Raw genomic sequence first — 17,690 nt, forward strand, 5'->3', positions numbered from 1 at the left:
GAAAAGGAAATTGTTTCAAGTCACGGTAGTGGAAAACATCCTAGTTCTTTCATGACATTAAGCTCCACCTGTTCTGCTTGAGGCCCTTGTGATGTGATTGTTTTTATGATGTTCTCACACTGTACATGTAGTTGTTAACCAAAATGGTGACATACTCTGCAGTCCTGGGACTCTGCAGCCTTTTGAAATGATCAAGTGAATGGATTCATTAATTCATTACTGTGGATGTAAAACAGAATGATATAAATGCAGCTGGTTCTGACTGGACTGAACACTAACATGCTTCTGGCATATCTGATTTGCCTTCTTTTCTAAATGTGTGTTTTGCATTAAGGGGAATTTAAAGAAATTTATGCACAAAGTAATTGAGAATTTACTATGGGAATGGGTGTTTGTTTTCAGATTTTGTCCAGCGCAGAATCTATCTCATAATGTGGATGAATTGTAAAATGCTTCTCAGTGCTGTACTCTGTGCTTTGCTAAAAACAGTCAAGTTAAAAGGTTTCCAGAGCCAGCATATCACCAGAATGCTGAGCATATTCAGACTGATAGCGACAACATAGAAGCGGCTGTGTGTTGTGCAGTTCGGTTCTGTGGAAAGGTGACGTTTGGATGCACATCATGGTTCTTTTTTCTTTCTGACTCTTCCCCTCTTCGTTAGGGACGGCATGTTGAATATATAGATATAGAACGCCCTTCAACTGGAGGCCTTGGATTCAGTGTGGTGGCCCTGAGAAGCCAAAGTCTGGGATTAACTGACATCTTTGTGAAGGAGGTTCATCCAGGGAGTGTAGCAGACAGGTGAGGAAGTTCATTTTGTACTTGGTCCATGTTTTCCTGACAGCTCTGAAAATGTTACTATATAGAGAATAAGAAACTAGCAGTAAAAACAGTAGCAGTAGCACCCAGTGCTGGTTAGCTCTCTAGAGGTTCTTTAACCCCACTGTCTCCACATAAACCTGCTGTTGTGTTTGAAGGGTTCCACACAAAGTTTTTGTGTCTTTGATTTCTAGTCTAGATAACTATTCAGGTAGCAGCAGTGGCAGATTATGATTACAAAATTCTGTCAATATTTTTTCACATTTATTCTGTCTTTATAGATGATTACTTCTTTAACCCAAAATTTAAAATAATAGATCCACTGGGTTATAATACAAATAGTATAAATTTTCCATTTTGAAGGGATGTTTAATACACTCAGTGTGTTTCTGTCATTCCCATTATTCTAGATAATAGATCCATTGGGTTATAATCCAAATAGTATAAATCTTATACCATTTTGAAGGGATGTTTAATATACTCAGTGTGTTACTGTCATTTCCATTATTCTAGAAATAGTAAAAATTCTTGAAACTTCATCTACTAGAAAAAGAGCTCCCACTTGTTATATATGTTTACGGCCACTCCCAGCTTCTTCTTCCTTTCATCTTCTGGTAACAACTTGCTTTTTAAGAAGAGCATCTATCTATAAAGTTCTGGAACATCCTGGGAAGTGCTGGTATAATAATGGGTTATCCTTCCTGACTGTGTATTGGATGTTCTGATACAGGATGCTCTTATCTATGATGTGAGAGTCAGTCTTCCTTGCAGCCTGACCTTCCGCCGTGTAGTCAGTGAGCCTCTGGCAGTGTACACACGCCTCTAGCTTCAGCATTTACTTCTCAGTTCCTTTAAAAGCTGATTGTGAGGCTCAGTCTTAGTCCATTTTCCTATAACAGAATGCCTGAAGTTTTAAAACTTACAACAAACAGAGGTTTATTGGCTCATAGCTCTGGAAGCTAAGAAGAGTATGACAAGGCATTTACAACTGACTTGGGCTTCTTGCTGTTTCTTCACATGGTAGAAGGTAAGGTGAAGCAGGACAACAAGGAGTTAAACTTGCCTTTTGTGAAGACACCAATCTTATCCATGAGTGGATAGTCCTTACAACCTCATCTTCCCTTAGAAGTCCTACATCTTGATACTTTACAATAGAAATTAAAATTTCCACAGGTGTATAGAGGCACGGACATTGAAACCATAGCAAAAACCTTTCTAAATATTCTGTTGACATCTTGTTACCCAAAATGTTTCCCTTATGTGAAACTGAAATTGAATACATGTAATAAAAGTAATATCAGCACCTCTGAGACAGATTATCTGGGGCAGAGTCTATTCTTACAGACTCATTAGTCAAAAGATTCTTGTAGTTTGAGGCTGGATTTAGCTTTTTCTCTCCAATTGTGCAGTCTTGCTCAAGTGACTTAATTTTTCAAGTTTTAGAGTCTCATGTGAAAGGGCAGTGTTAACATGAGTTAGGATCGTGTAAGAGAAACTTAAGTACTAGTGGACCCTCTGATTCATAGAAGGATGCCAGAGCCAGCTCTGTTTGCGTGTTCAGGCTGTCACAATACTTAACACATTCTTCTTTTCTTGTATGATTAGGGATCAAAGATTGAAGGAAAATGACCAGATTTTGGCCATTAATGACACCCCATTGGATCATAATGTTTCCCATCAGCAGGCGATTGCATTACTACAACAAACCACTGGGACTCTGCGTCTGGTTGTGGCCAGGGAAGTGGGCCACACACAGGGCCGCACTTCCACCAGCTCAGCTGATACATCTCTGTCTGAAATGGTGGGTCATAAGCTTGGGAACATATTCATTCTAAATTATGTTACCACTATAATAATAGTGGGTAGTCATTGAAGTCCTTTCCATTATTCTAGGTCCAGAAAGGTGATCATATATCTAAATGACAACATTACAAAATGTTTATTGGAGGAATTTGTTTTGTTTTTGTCTTTTTAATGTCTGTTTTTTTTTTTTTGGTCTATTTAATGGTTAGTTTCCTTACTGGAGATTATTATATAGAGGCCAAATTAAGTATTATTTTTCACTTATTTAGTGGTAAGATGTCGTGTGTTCTTTGATGTTATAGTAAGTTAATGTGTGTGTAGGAGGAGGGGAAATGTGCTATGTAGCCCAGACTGGCCTTGAACTCACAATTCCCTTGCTTCAGCCTCCTGAATGCTAGGATTATGGTGTCTGCCACTATACCTTTGAGTTTCAGAGGTTTTATTAGAAGCTTACTATTGATTATCTTAAGGAAGATGTGGTTATTTTTAAAATCTTATATTTATAGCTGGGTGGTGGTGGTACACGCTTTTAATCCCAACACTCGGAGGCAGAGGTAGGCGGATCTCTGTGAGTTCGAGGCCAGCCTGGTCTACAGAGCAAAGTTCTAGGATAGGCTCCAAAGCTACAAAGAAACCCTTTCTTGGAAAAAAAAAAAGCAAAAATCTTATATTTATGAATTATAGTAGAAGTTTATGACTAGATTATTGATTTTACAAAATCATTGCAGTCATTTTTTTATGTAAATTTAAAAAAAAACAGATGTCACTTTTAAAAAATTCAATTTTGAGCCAGGGATGGTGGCACACACACCTGTTGTCCCAGCACTCAGGAGGCAGAGATAGGTGGATCTGTGTGTGTGAGCAGGGACAAACATGTCACAGTGTGCTTATAAAGGAGAGAGAGCAACTAGTGGGAGTTGGTTCTTTCCTTCTACCATGTGGGTCTGGGAAGTTGAACTCAGGTTGTCAGGCTGGTAAGCAGGCACCTTTACCTGTGCAGCCCCATCTTCTGTTTTTAGTTGTTTCTTGACTTGAAAAAAATCAATGCCTCTTTTATCTTTTAAGCTTGTTACATTTTATAAATTCTAAAAGCATAAAAATTGGCTGGGCAGTGGTGGCTCTTGCCTTTAATCCCAGCACTCCGAGGCAGAGGTGTGTGGATCTCTATGATTTCAAGGCCAGCCTGGTCTACAGAGTGAGTTTCAGTACAGCCAGGGCTACACAGAGAAACCCTGTTTCGAAAACCAAACCAAACCAAAACAAAAAACCAAGAATGACTTGATAATGTAGAATAGAAAAATTAAGTATGAAAATGACTTTCGCAGTTGAAATTTATGAAAGTATGTGCATTTGTCATGGGAGTCTGATCAAGGAAAATTGCTTATGCCTTTTTGCATGTTTATGTTGCTAGTATTTCGAGTTTGGAGAAACTCTGTCTTCTCTCATGAGTGTTCTAAATTAGTTTGTTTGCCACATTCTTGCATGGGTTTGGGAACCCTGCCTAGGAGGCAGTGAGGAAATGCAGAAAGGACTGACTCATAGACACATGTACACAAACAGCTGGGATTGGGTGGGCTGGTCTCTCTGATGGAGAAGCTGCAGCACCCTGGAAGCTCAACATGGTTACTTTATACAGTTGAACAGGGAGGTGGGGCTATTGCATGCAGCTGAGAAGGAGAAAGGCTTAGCTAGTTTGTGGGAGCAGTCTCTGTAGAGGAGCTTCAGGGAAAGCGATGATGCACATGTTCAACCACCTATCTGCATGTGGACCAGAGGAAGACTTCGCTATTTCTCTGAGCCTGGTAGGGCTTTGCCACTCCCATGAGCCTGAAACGTGGGTCCTTGGTATGGCCATGTCCATGTCAAACACTACATATTCACTCAGAACATTACTCTTCTCCCTACACTTTTTAGTCATATTAAACTTTGGTTCTTCACAATGTTGACAGATTAATTTTCCTAAGTCATTGCTTTCTTTAGTTTTGTTATTCTTTTCAGTCTTTGCCTCATTCTGTTTCCTGACTCGGCTTTGCTCTTGTATTTCCCTCTTGTTGAATGCTTGTTTTCTGTGTATTACATTTTTTATGAGCTTGGTCTTGTGTAGTCTACGTTTTCCTTGAACTCATTATGCAACAGAGGCTGGCTGTGAATTCCTGATCTTCCTACATCTACCTCCTGATTACGGGGAATATAGGTGTGTGCCTCTAGTACTTGTAGTAAGATTTAAATTTCTGCTATCATTAAACTTTTTCATGATTCTTCATACATATTTCCTTTTATGAACCTTCCTTTCCCCCAGCTCCCTGAAATCTTTGTAACATTGTGCTTATCTTTCAGCAAATGCATATTCATTGGTTCTCTATGTACCCTGTGCTAGGTTATGGGCACAGAGTGGGAAATGTTTCTAGTCCTTTTTGAGTTGTAGTGTTGTATAATCTGTATTTCAATTATTTATGCTTATTTTCTCTATTGAATTATAATACCCTATGGGTGAGACTCTCTACCTTGCTCTAATAATAGTCTACCCTCTATCTTCTATCCTCTATCAATCAATAGATACCTCTACCAATATATGGATATCTTTGTCTCTATAGGTAGTTGTCTCTATTAATTGTATGAATTTTCAGTTTCTTGCAAATCTGTTATATATTATCATACAGGAAACCTAAGAATCTGTGGGTAACCAACATTGACTTTAACCTTCCATTCATGTGTAGGTGTTTTGGGGCCACACTGAAGAGGTTGAGCTTATTAATGATGGCTCTGGACTAGGTTTTGGGATAGTTGGAGGAAAGTCAAGTGGCGTGGTTGTGAGGACTATTGTTCCTGGAGGATTGGCAGACCGAGTAAGTTGACTTTGTTTTATCATTTTGCTTTTATAAAATTTGACTTGTTATGATTTGAAATCAATTTTATTGCATGAGTTGGTAGGATACATGACTCAATAATTTGAGTTTAAGTATAACTTACAACACTTTATAGCATAAATTTGCTTTATTTAAACAATTTCTAATTCAATATTTTTGGCCTCTAATTAACAGGGTTTTGGTTATATAAGAAGAAAATATTTTTATTGTAAGGAATTATTAATGAATATTTACATTTTGAGCACATGTATTATTCTTCATCATGTCTTTTAAGGGCCCAATGGTAGAATCAGAATATTCAGTGAACATATGCATTTGTTCTGGGGTAGGCAACATGGCTCAACAGCTAAAGATGCTGTGAAGCCTGGTAGCCTGAGCTTGATTCTGGAACTGATGTAGTGATAGAAGGAGAGCACTAGCTCCACAGCTTTGTCTTCTGACTTCCACATGTATACTGTGACACACACTCCCCCATTAATAGTAACTTCAACAAAATCCATTTTCCAATATTGCACATGTAAGATTTCACTTATTTATTTTCTGGTATTATATGTCAAGTGTGTACCTTTGTTGTTTAGCAGTGTTTCCACAAGTAGGCCATGTAAGAACTTGACAACTTTCTTTTCTACGTAACTTTACGTGGAAGAAAATGTTAAATACTATATTTGTTTTTATTTGTTTACTTATTTATTAGTATATGTGTGTGTATGTCACAAGTGTGTGGGTACCCATGAAAGCCAGAAGAGAGTGTGTGGTATTCCATATAGGAGTTAGAAACTCTTGTGAGCCTTCTGTGAAAGTGCTGGGAACCAGACTGGGTTCTCTGGAAGAGTTGTGAGTGTAAGAGCTAGCCATCTCTCCAGCCTCACATGACTAGATTTTAGAAATTGTTGTAGAAGTTTGAGCTCATGCTGTTTAGAATGCTCATGGTAATTCAGAAGTAACTTTACTTCTGTATTTGGTAAACATAAATTTTCACTGACTGTTATCTATCTTCTTATAAATATATCCATCCTAACAAACAGTTAAGTGAACATGATGAATTTGTTTTACAGATTCAGCTTTGAGGCAGGTAGGTTCCTCAGCTCCTTAGTTCTCACAGGTGGGCTCAAACTCAGAATTTTTTAACCCCACCCTGTTCTTTCTATATCCAAGTATACTTATTTGTAGAATGTTTGGTCTATGGGTACCTTGGGGTCTCATGCCTTTCATGTGTCTTTGAGATCAAAGCAATTCATATAGTAGTAATAATAATAATTACTGTTATTATTTCTTTTCACTTTTGTTTGTGCCTACAGAACAAAAGCAGAGGGAAACTAGAACTAATGGGAAATTAATGCAGAATAAGACAGGGGCCCCAGACTCGTTACAGCTGTCAAATTCACTATGTGGTGCAATAAAAATGATTGTCAGTAAACTTTGACCTCTCAGTGTATGTGTGAGGAGTCGTGCTTGATTGTTTTAAAGCACTTGAGTGAATTAACCATTAAAAAATATGGGGGGTAAGGGTGGGAGAAATGGCTCAGTGGTTAAGACCACTTGTTGTAGAGAACCTGAGTTGAGCTCCCAGCATTCACATGGTGGTTCATAACCATCTATAACTTCAGTTCCAGGGAATTCAACACCCTCTTCTGACTCCGCAAGCACATGTATTGCACATACATACATGCAGGCAAAACACTCATACACTTAAAGTAAAATAAATCTAAAAAAACTTATTTAAAATATATATTGTTCAAGAATTTGAGAAAACCAACAGAAAGATAGTGATTATTTCCCTCATCTTAAGCTTTTTGTACTTCCTCCCTGACTTTAAAATTTCTTTTGAATATAAATGTGATTTGAGGACTAGAGAGGTGGCCTAGTAGGTAAGAATGCTTTCTCTGCAAACAAGAGGACATGAGTTCAAATCCCCAGAACCCATGTAAAAAGCCAGGTGGGTGTGGCTTTCTTTGCCTGACACTGTGCTATGGGGAAGGAGATGAGAGGCTGCAGGGCTTGCTGCCTGACAGACTATCTCCACGTTCAGTGAGGGGTTGTGTCTCAGGGTAAGAAGATAAAGAGAGACAGAGCAGGATACCCAAGAGCTCCTCAGCTCCCCACACACATGCAAAGATGTATGCACCTGAGTATACATATACATACCATACACGTAATATGCCACACACAACACACGTGTGTGACTAGAATGGGAATGATCATTGTGTGTGTGTTTTTAAACCATACCTATAGTGGATGGTGGGAAAATGGCTCAGTTTTCGAGAGCGCTGGGATCCAATACCCTCTTCTGACATGTGGAGACACGAGGCAAGCATGTGGTGCACATACATACATGTAGGCAAAACACTCCTACACATAAAACAGAAAATATTAAACAAATATTTTGTGTGTGTGTGTGTGTGTGTGTGTGTGTGTAGCACACTGTATGTTAGAGTCTGAGCATGGAAGACAGAAGAGGGTGTGGGTCCCAGAAGTTGGGGTAACAGGCATTGGAAGGATACTGGGCTATATTACATGGGTGCTGAGGTTTGAACTCCAGTCCTCAGGAATGTGCAACAAGCATCCTCAACTGTTGAGCCATTTTCCATTCTGCGAAATAAAATAAATTTTAAAATTGTTTATTTTTTTAACCTAAAAGGAATAAGACATTATAGAAGATTCTTTTGTCTCTCTCTCCCCGTCCCCTTCACCCTAGAAATTTTGGTAGGCTTTGCTAGATGGAATGACATTGCAAAGTGCAGCAGTAATTTTGAAAAACAAAGAACCAAATAAATTTAAGTGAAATCAAATAAGTTCCTTTACTGTAAGAATTTTCTGAGCTTTTTAATATACTAATGTGTGTTATGAGTTTTCACAAGGACACCGTGATGTGCAGTTTCCCAGATTAATCCCATTGAGGCACTGTTGGGAAAAGCCCAAGTCTGATTCTCACCCTTTCCTGGAAGGGATCGTCACTGTTTCAGATCATCTAGGAGGGGCTAGGGGGCCTGTCCATCACAGATTTGTAATGGCGAAGCAGGCGCTTGTGCCAAATATTGTCATCTGCCTAATATACATCATTTTAATGTAATCCTCAAAACAGTCTTAAGTTTTATTTCCAAACCATAGGTATGGAAACTTTAAGAAATTGTCCAAGGTTGTACAGCTAGAGAGTGACAGAGCTACTCCTCTTATTCCTGCTAATGCCAGATAAAATCTTCCAATTCCTCTTGGTGTAACCATCCTGTAGCACCCTAGCACCCAGTCTTATTATGTAGTCTTGAATGTGTTCTCTCAGCACGCCTACATCCTAAGCGAGTGCATTAGCTACTTTTCTCATTGTTATCAACAAATACCATCATGATGGAAGAAGGCATGGCAGAGTTCATGGTGCTGTGAACATTTAGCTAGGACTCCTTCTATCTGGATAGACTAGAAAGCAAAGAGCAGGGAATGCTGGTGCTCAGCTGACTTTCTCCAGGTTATTCAGTGCAGGACCCTGGCTATGGGATAGTGCCATTTACGTCCAGCGGCTCTTCCTTATATCTCTCTGGAAACACCCTCACAGACATTCCCAGAACTATGTCTCCTAGGTAATTCCAAATTAAGTCAAATTGGCAAGGAAGATGAGCCATCCCAGAGATCCTCTCTGAAAGGGAAGAGAGTTGCAAAGTAACTCAAAAACTGGGTGGAACTATACTGGAGAGATGGCATAGCACTTACTGCTCACTCATGAGGACCAGACTTCAGATCCTTGCACCCACATTGGACAGCTTACACATGCCTGTAGCTCCAGCTCCAAGGGATTAGGTAACCCTTTCTAGCCTCCTTGGGCACACAGACACACACATGCCTATTTGCATTCTCTCTCTCTCTCTCTCTCTCTCTTTCATACACACACACACACACACACACACACACACACACACACACACAGAGAGAGAGAGAGAGAGAGAGAGAGAGAGAGAGAGAGAGAGAGAGAGAATGAATAAATCTATAAGAATAGTAAGATGAAATCAGACAAATAAAACCTTGAATCATGGATCTGCTATTCTGGTCAAACTGCTTCTGATATATCTGAGACTACCTTGAGGACAACACATTTAAAATGCATATCCTGTGGAAGCTGATAGCATCTCAGAGCTCAGAATGCTGGTCACTTAGGCACACTGTTGAGGATGTGTCAATCTGTTTGCTCAGAGGAAGTGTCATCCAAGGAGACCGACCGTATTCTTTATATGGAGACTGTAGGCACAGTACGTAATTCCTGCCAGGGAGCCTTGTACGTATGATACTAAATTTAATGCTCAGAATTCCTCAAGACAGAAATTTATTTTCGCTTTTGCATAAGAGGGATCTAAGAGCTAGGTATGATGAACATCAGACCAACTTGGGTTTATCAGACTTTAAAGCTCTTTCTTGTCCAGCTGCTGTTTATGTAGAAAGTAAGTAAAATAGAAAATTTAAAGATTTATTTTTATTTTGTGTGTTTTGGTGCTGTATGTGTGTGCACCTTATACATGCAGTACCCAACAGAGGCCAAAAGAAGGTATCCGATCCTCTGGAATTGGAGTTCCTGAATGCTGTGAGCCACCATGTGGGTATGAGTCATCTTTTCAGCCCATGTATATTTTTTTCAAAGTTTGATAAAAATCAATTTATCTTTTAACTTACTTAATTTTTCTTGTAAAGACATGATGTCACTCTGTAGCCTAGGTTGGCTATGAACTGTACTTTATAGGCTAGACTAGCTTTAGATCCAGGGTAAAGTTTTTGTCTCAGCATTCTGAGTTCTGGTATTATAGATGTAAGTCATAATGTCTGGTTTACATGTCAGTTAATGTATGGATAGGGAAATATATAAATTTGGGTTGAGAGAGAGAAAAGGTCTGTCTGTCAGTAATTCTCAGATATTCTCCAGTATTCACAGCATCAAACACATCTTTAAAGGACTTCTTTTGTTTGCTTTTTTGCTTTTTTTTTTCTTTTTTAAATATTTTTTATTTATTATGTATACAGTATTCTGTCTGCTTGTATGCCTGCAGGCCAGAAGAGGGCGCCAGACCTCATTACAGATGGTTGTGAGCCACCATGTGGTTGCTGGGACTTGAACTCAGGACCTTTGGAAGAGCAGGCAATGCTCTTAACCACTGAGCCATCTCTCCAGCCCTGCTTTTTTTTTTTTCGAGACAGGGCTTTTCTGTAACCCTGGCCCTCCTGGAACTCATTCTCTAGAGCAGGCTGGCCTCAGAGATTTGCCTGCCTCTGCCTCCTGAGTGCTGGGATTAAAGGTGTTGTGCCATCACTGCCCTGTTGAAGCTTGCTCCAACAAAATCAGCTGGGGATATTTGGGTAGAGGCATGAGGATTAAGGAAATGTCAGACTGAAAGAAATGCAGATAGGAAACACGGGGTAGATTCAGGAGACTGCCAGTTTGTGCTGCACAGCCCAGAGTTTGTTTCAGAGCCTGCTTATGTACAAAAGCAGAACAAAACACAGCACAGTCAGTATCTAACCACAGGTCATTCCTGTCCTTGAGGAAGCAGACTCCTGTCTGTCATGCACCTGCTGCTTGCAAGCAGTTTTAACTTTCTATCTCGATGTTCCTAAGGTTTGGTGTCAGCAATATTCTTTCTGCTAGATAGTGTGTTCTTTTTTTCATGGGCAAAATGCTTTTTTCCATGGGCTTAATCAAAACTTTCTCACAACCCTCAAGGATACTGGAGCAAGAAGAGCAGGCGAGCTTGAGCTCAAATGACTTTTTAAGTCAGAATTGACTCCAGATGGAAACTGAGTCACACGTGGGCTACCACAGTGCCACGGCCATTTGTTTTGTTGGGTTTTTTTTTTGGGGGGGGGTTCTTTATTTTTTATTTATTTATTTTTTCTTTTGAAGCAGGGTTTCTCTGATTAGTCCTGACTGTCTTGGAATTCACTCTGTAGACTAGGGAGGTTTCAAACTCTACCATGCCATCCTTCTTTAGATCATTTTATTTTACTTTTGCAAAGGCATTGAAGTGTTTTCAAAAGTTAGTTGTTTTGTTTTTGTTCTTGAAGTGCAACTACTCAGTGGCTGAGGCAGGAGGATCTCAACGTCAAGACTTTGCTGGCTACAGCACAGCATATTGTGTGCTCAGGCGTTGCACAACTCTTGATCGACTTTCATTGATTTGTGACTTAAAGAACGAGGTGATCCATAGGTACTTTATGGACAGAGAATGGTGAGACTATCAGTGAAATACAGGTTTGGGGCTGCTGGATAAGATAAAGCAGCTGCCATTTTGGCATCGTTCATATCAATCTGACGGCTATTTTTGCACTTACTAATTCCTTAGAACACCTGTTTTTCTGTAAGAAGAAAATGTTTGACTCTCTGTGACAGATGCAAATTATCTACATGATTTTAAATTAAGAGTTGAAGTAAAATAGGGAAAAAATAGTTTCTGGGAAGTGACTAAATATATACTTGATGGTGTCATGTTCTTTGTTTGCCCAGATAATATTCTTTATTATTTGACCAGGCCCCAGTTCTGTTCCTGATGGTCCAACTCCGAGGCAGCTTTGCCCATTTTCATCAGGGCTCCTGAAGCTCTCATTATTTTAAAATTTTTGTTACTTTGAAATTTTTGTTTCTTTGTTTTTTCAAGACAGGGTTTCTCTGTGAAACAGTCCTGACCATCCTAGAACTCACTCTGTAGATCAGGCTGGCCTCAAACTGAGATCCGCCTGCCTTTGCCTCCCAAGTGCTGGGATTAAAGGTGTGTGCCACCACCACCCAGCAACTTTGAAAATTTTTAGTGTTTGTGTTTGTGTGTGTGTGTGTGTGTGTGTGTGTGTGTGTGTGTGTGTGAGAGAGAGAGAGAGAGAGAGAGAGAGAGAGAGAGAGAGAGAGAGAGAAAGCTTTCACTCTAAGGAGTGCTGGAATTATGAGTATAGGGCACCATATCCAGTTTACTATGTGGGTCCCAGGTAGCAAACTCAGATTGCCAAGGCTTGTGCCGCATCTTATAGGCCCCTGGATACCCCTTAAGTAGGTATTTATTTTAGCTGAGTATTATGTGGGTAGAAACAGAATATCACCATTATTAAAGTAGAAAGGCAGCTAGTTTTTATTCCCGTCCTCTGTAGGTAGAGACTGCTTGTTCGTTTCCTGGCTGCCCATACCCCAATAATAACATAGAAACTATATTAATTACAACACTGTTTGGCCAATAGCTTAGGCATATTTCTAGCTAACCCTTACATCCTAAGTTAACTCATTTCTATTATTTTGTGTATCGCCACGAGGCTGTGGCCTACCAGTTTCTGGCTGGTGGCTGGTGTCTTTCTCCTTCAGCAGCTGCATGGCGTCTCCCTGGCTCCGCCTACATTCTCTCTATATCTCTGTTCAGATTTTCCACCTGGTTTTACTCTACTAAGCCACTGGCCAAAACAGCTTCTTTAATAACCAATGGTAATAAAGCATATTCATAGCATACAGAAGGGAATCCCACATTATCTCCCCTTTTCTGTTTAAATAAAAAGGAAGGTTTTAACTTTAACATAGTAAAATTACATATAACAAAACAGGTATTAAGCAAGAATTACAGTTAAAATATTTATGTCTACTTTATTTTTTATCATAACTAAGGAAAATTTTTGTTATAACTATTTATTTTTCAACTCCATCAAAGACCCCAGAAGGATATAATGTTACCTAAGTTAACAGGAAGTATATTGTAAGCAACTCCCAAAACTTTAGAATTGACAGAGACATCTTGCTGCCTGGACAGTCACCCAAAGTTCTTCTGTAATGTTGGGGCATCCATCTTCCGCCTACAGGCCCATAATATCCAGCAGACTTTTCCATGAAGCAGGAAATTTGGAAGACTGTTTCAGCTCTATTGGAAGTTTGTCTGTCACTTTCTTCTGTATCCTGCAGAATGTCTGACTGTCGTGGACATCCTAAGCTTTTGATTTCTTTCTTACCTAAGTGGTCATTATATTCTGGCTCTAAGCTATTAGATGTACATTAAAAACCCTCCAGCAGAGACCCATTCTAGAGGTCTGATTACTCATTTCATTTTGGACCCTTCCATCTTTGTGTTCTACAAGTAATTGCTTTATCTTTTGTCAGCTGAGTAGATCATTAGAAATGGTTTGTCCAGCATTTGAAGTGGCTTCGTCAGTCTTTTTGCCAGAAATGAAAGTCTGATGTATTTTTATTAAGCAATTAAGCTAAATCCTAGATTTCTCTGAATAACTTGTTTTTCTTTCTTGCACCAAAGGATGGGAGACTACAGACAGGGGACCACATCTTGAAGATTGGTGGTACAAATGTGCAAGGGATGACCAGTGAACAAGTTGCTCAGGTGCTAAGGAACTGTGGGAATTCAGTGAGGATGCTGGTGGCCAGAGACCCTGTTGGTCAAATTGCAGTGACACCTCCTACACCTGTATCCTTACCTGTTGCCCTGCCTACTATAGCCAACAGGACCCTTGGTTCTGTGAGTATAAAAACCATTCTTCTTATATCAAATGCTACCTGTGATTCAATGCAAGATGAGAAATTCTCTCAGCTGGATGACCATAGTAGTATAAGTCACACTTCAGTGTTCATATTTGAAGCAGAGAAAACTCATGATGAATATTAGACATGTCTGTTTCTCTCTCTTCCTCTTTTTGGTGTGGTGTGTACATGCATATGTGCATGTGTGCAAGTACATGCACACATATTTGCCTTGAAGCCAGAAATCATTGTATTCCACTATTACTCTCTACCTAACTTTTGAGACAGAGTCTTCTCACAAAGTTGAGCTTGTCATTTCAACCAAACTGGATGGCCAGCAAGCCCCTGAATCCTGTCTGTCTCCCCAGTATTGAGAATACTGGTTGGTATATGCAACTATGCCTGGCTTTTAACATCTGCTGCTAGGGTTCTGAACTTTGTTCCTCACATTTATACAGCAAGTGCCTTGCTGACTGAACTGTCTCCCAGTTTCTCCTCCCCATGAATAAAAGCATGAAGAGACGGGAAGAGAAGGAGACTCTGTTAGAACAAGCAGAAGGCTAGCACTTATCTTCAGAGAATCATTTCCTGGGAACTAAAGAAAAGGAATTTTGTTTTTTGATTTTTGTTTTTCAAGACAGGGTTTCTCTTTGTAACAGTCTTGGCTGTCCTGGAACTTACTTTTTAGATCAGGCTGGCCTCAAACTCACTGAGATCTGCCTGCCTCTGCCCCTCAGTGCTGTGATTAAAGGTGTGCACCACCACCGCCCAGTGAACAGGATTTTGTATCTATGATGTTAGCACTTTGTTTAGTTTCACCAGGTTGCGGTGCTAATTGATTTCAGTTCCCATCTTTGCTCATGCTCACTGAAGTCTTTTTATCCAGTCCACAAGGCTCTCTGATGTGTGTGGTTAGTTTCTGATGCTGATGTTTGGGCTTGAAAACAGTGCTGGTGTTTAGGATACCTTATCCCTTTTAGATGATAAGTATTAAAGTTTTAGAGCCAGTTTTTTATATATATAAAATAACTAGTTTCCCCTTGGCTTCTAAATTTTTTGTTAGGCTTGTGATTCTTTCAGAAAATACAGCTTCAGGTTTTTCCAAATGTCTGTGTATTAATTTTCTATCGTTATAAGTTGTTACAGATTTAGCAGCTGAGGACAATACCTTTGGTTAGTTTCAGTTCTATAGGTCAGAATCAGAGTGGGCTTAGCTGGGTTTTCTGCTTAGATTCTTAGAAGGGTAAGTGGAGGTATTTATCTGAGCTCCCTTCTTGATATCCTGGGCTGATGAACTCATTCAAGTTGGTGGAGGAATGCAATTCTTGGCGATAAGACGGAGGGCCTTTTCTTTGTTGCCCTCCAGCCAGAACATCTTTCAAGCCCTATGGTCCTCTTATTCCCATCTTTCTTGTATGACCCCTCCACCTTCAAACAACTAGTTGATCTTGTATGTTTCAAATCTTTTTCTTTGCCCTCTCTTACCAGCAGGAGAAAACTCTGCTTATAAGGGGCTTCTTTGATTACATTAGGCCCACTTGAGTAATCTCCCTTTACAGGGGCAGGTTCAGGGATGAGAAATCATGGGGACCCTCTTAAAATTCAGTTGGTCTCAGAAAAAACTGGGTACACAGATTGAGTATGTATACATTTATACAACTTAAAATGTAACAATGGGTGCTTTATTTCTCTGCAGGACTGTTCTCTTTTTGAAACTTACAATGTTGAACTTGTTAAAAAAGATGGACAGAGTCTTGGTATTAGAATTGTTGGCTATGTTGGAGCAGCTCATCCAGGTAAATGAGTCATTCCTACTTCATACTTTGGATAATTATAAAGGATGTTAAGATGTCTAGATAATAAAATTAAGTACCCACAGAATTTAATTTAAAACTCAAACAATAAAACTATGAATCTAGAATAGCAAGCAGTTTCTTGTCAGTGAGTCACATTTTGCCTCAATAGTTTAACAGCTGGCTTTATAGTTAGTAACAAAGGAATTTAATGTATAGTCTATTTTGTAACATTGGAACTTCACTTTTCTCTAGTTCTGTTTTGAATATTGTGTGACTGTTAAGATATACAGTATGTGTCTGGGATAAAGTAAATTGACTACTATATATTGTATATTGTAAATACCCAAAATATATTTGTGTTTAATCATGAAAAAAATAAGATAGAAAAGTATTTCATTAGAACTATTTTCTTTCGTATATGGGGAGTACATTGCAAGAATACATGATTCAAGTAACTGGCTAATTTTTTTTCCTCAAATGTAACCAGAAAGTTAGCAGTAGCTTTCACTGTTAGTTTTCCCTTGGTTATTGAAGAATTACTAGTTAAGTAAAAATAAATCTTTAAAAATAGTTGGCAGTTACATGAGAATTTAGCTATGAAATATTTTAGTTTTTCTGAAAAATAGCAAGTAGAAAGTTATTTCCCTAAAAAAAATTGTCACCATGCATGGGAGCAGGTGGAGAGATTAAGAGTGCTAATGTATTCACAGGCCTGAATGAAATTCATGTCAGACCACTTTGTGCTATTTCAGCCTAATGAAATATCTAATTTCAAAACTTCTGATTTTTCTACATGCCACAGTTTTTAGCTTCAGAATTTAAATAAGTCCTTTAAAAGCTAAGTATGTATTTAAAAAATAATGTTGCAGAAAACATACTGAATTGTTATCATTGTTTTTTATCTTGTTAAAGTTGAGTAGTGACTGAGTTCCTAAACTTATGCCTCAGTGTCTAAGGAAAAATTAATGAATGAGAGAAAATTTGATGTTTGTGTTATTGAGTACAGAGAAGAATCTTTTTACGTATTTACTCTCAAAACGTGTGGGCTTGGGTTGTTTTAAGAGGATGAGAAAAAAGGAGACATTTGAAATGTCAACAGCTTTAAAAAACACTTTATTCCATTTATTTTTGGTCTTTGATTTTTGTGCTGGGGTTTGAGCAGGCATGGTGGCATTCTCCTGTAATCTTAGTCACTTCAGCAGCTGAGTAGGAAGGGTCGTTTGAGCTCACAAGTTTAAGGCCAGCTTGGGCAACACAGAGAAACTTAATCTTAGAAACCAAAACAAACCAAAGAATCTATTCAGGGAATGTAATTAAAGTGTAAAACCCTTTAAATGTTTAAAGATAACTGGAAATACATGTTTTAGTAAAGAGGCAAGCACTGTTCTAGCGTGGCAGATGCAAGACTGAAGTTGAGAGGAGACTTGAGAAAGAAGCATTTGGGCAATGGGGAAGGAGGATTAGATAGGGAAGAAGAAACCTGTAGAGTCAGGAAAGCTATTGGTACTTGGTGCAATGTTAGTCTGGGTGTCATGCCTTGTAGAAGGAATATGTGGAAGATGATATTGAAATATATGGCTAACTGCTGAGGCCAGCCTCTAGTCAGCACCCATGCTATGCAAAAAAAAAAAAAATCCACTGATATGGTGAGGGCTTAGGAGAAGTTCTTGTCTATCTGAGGGTTAGACTTTTTCTGTCTAAGGTGAAGAAATAAGCAAACTCACACTTTCTGATGGTAACTTTCTCTTTTACTTCATTTTGAAAAAAAATCCTCTGAACATCTCTCTTGTTCCTCTACATAGCTCTCCACAGCAGCCGAATCAGCTCTGCATCCCTCCTTATTGCTCTGCTCAGAAGCTTCTCTCTAACTGCACAGCCTGCACATCTCTCCACCCCTTTTCTCCCATCACCTTCTTCAGAGCTCCACACAGCCTCCTA

General features: G+C 39.1%; 1 protein-coding gene across 7 annotated transcripts in view; it reads left to right on the plus strand.

The window, feature by feature from the left end:
- Nucleotides 1–17,690, plus strand: part of Patj (PATJ crumbs cell polarity complex component) — a 314,603-nt gene that overhangs the window by 20,044 nt on the left and 276,869 nt on the right. For all 7 annotated transcript variants that reach the window (XM_075944778.1, XM_075944774.1, XM_075944777.1 and 4 more), the window contains exons 5-9: nucleotides 662–801; nucleotides 2,425–2,620; nucleotides 5,340–5,468; nucleotides 13,736–13,954; nucleotides 15,653–15,752. In XM_075944778.1, the coding sequence (XP_075800893.1) occupies nucleotides 662–801; nucleotides 2,425–2,620; nucleotides 5,340–5,468; nucleotides 13,736–13,954; nucleotides 15,653–15,752 (784 nt within the window). The remainder of the gene's footprint in view (nucleotides 1–661; nucleotides 802–2,424; nucleotides 2,621–5,339; nucleotides 5,469–13,735; nucleotides 13,955–15,652; nucleotides 15,753–17,690) is intronic.

Source organism: Microtus pennsylvanicus, chromosome 13 (genome assembly GCF_037038515.1).
Source record: "Microtus pennsylvanicus isolate mMicPen1 chromosome 13, mMicPen1.hap1, whole genome shotgun sequence".
NCBI lineage: Eukaryota > Metazoa > Chordata > Mammalia > Rodentia > Cricetidae > Microtus > Microtus pennsylvanicus.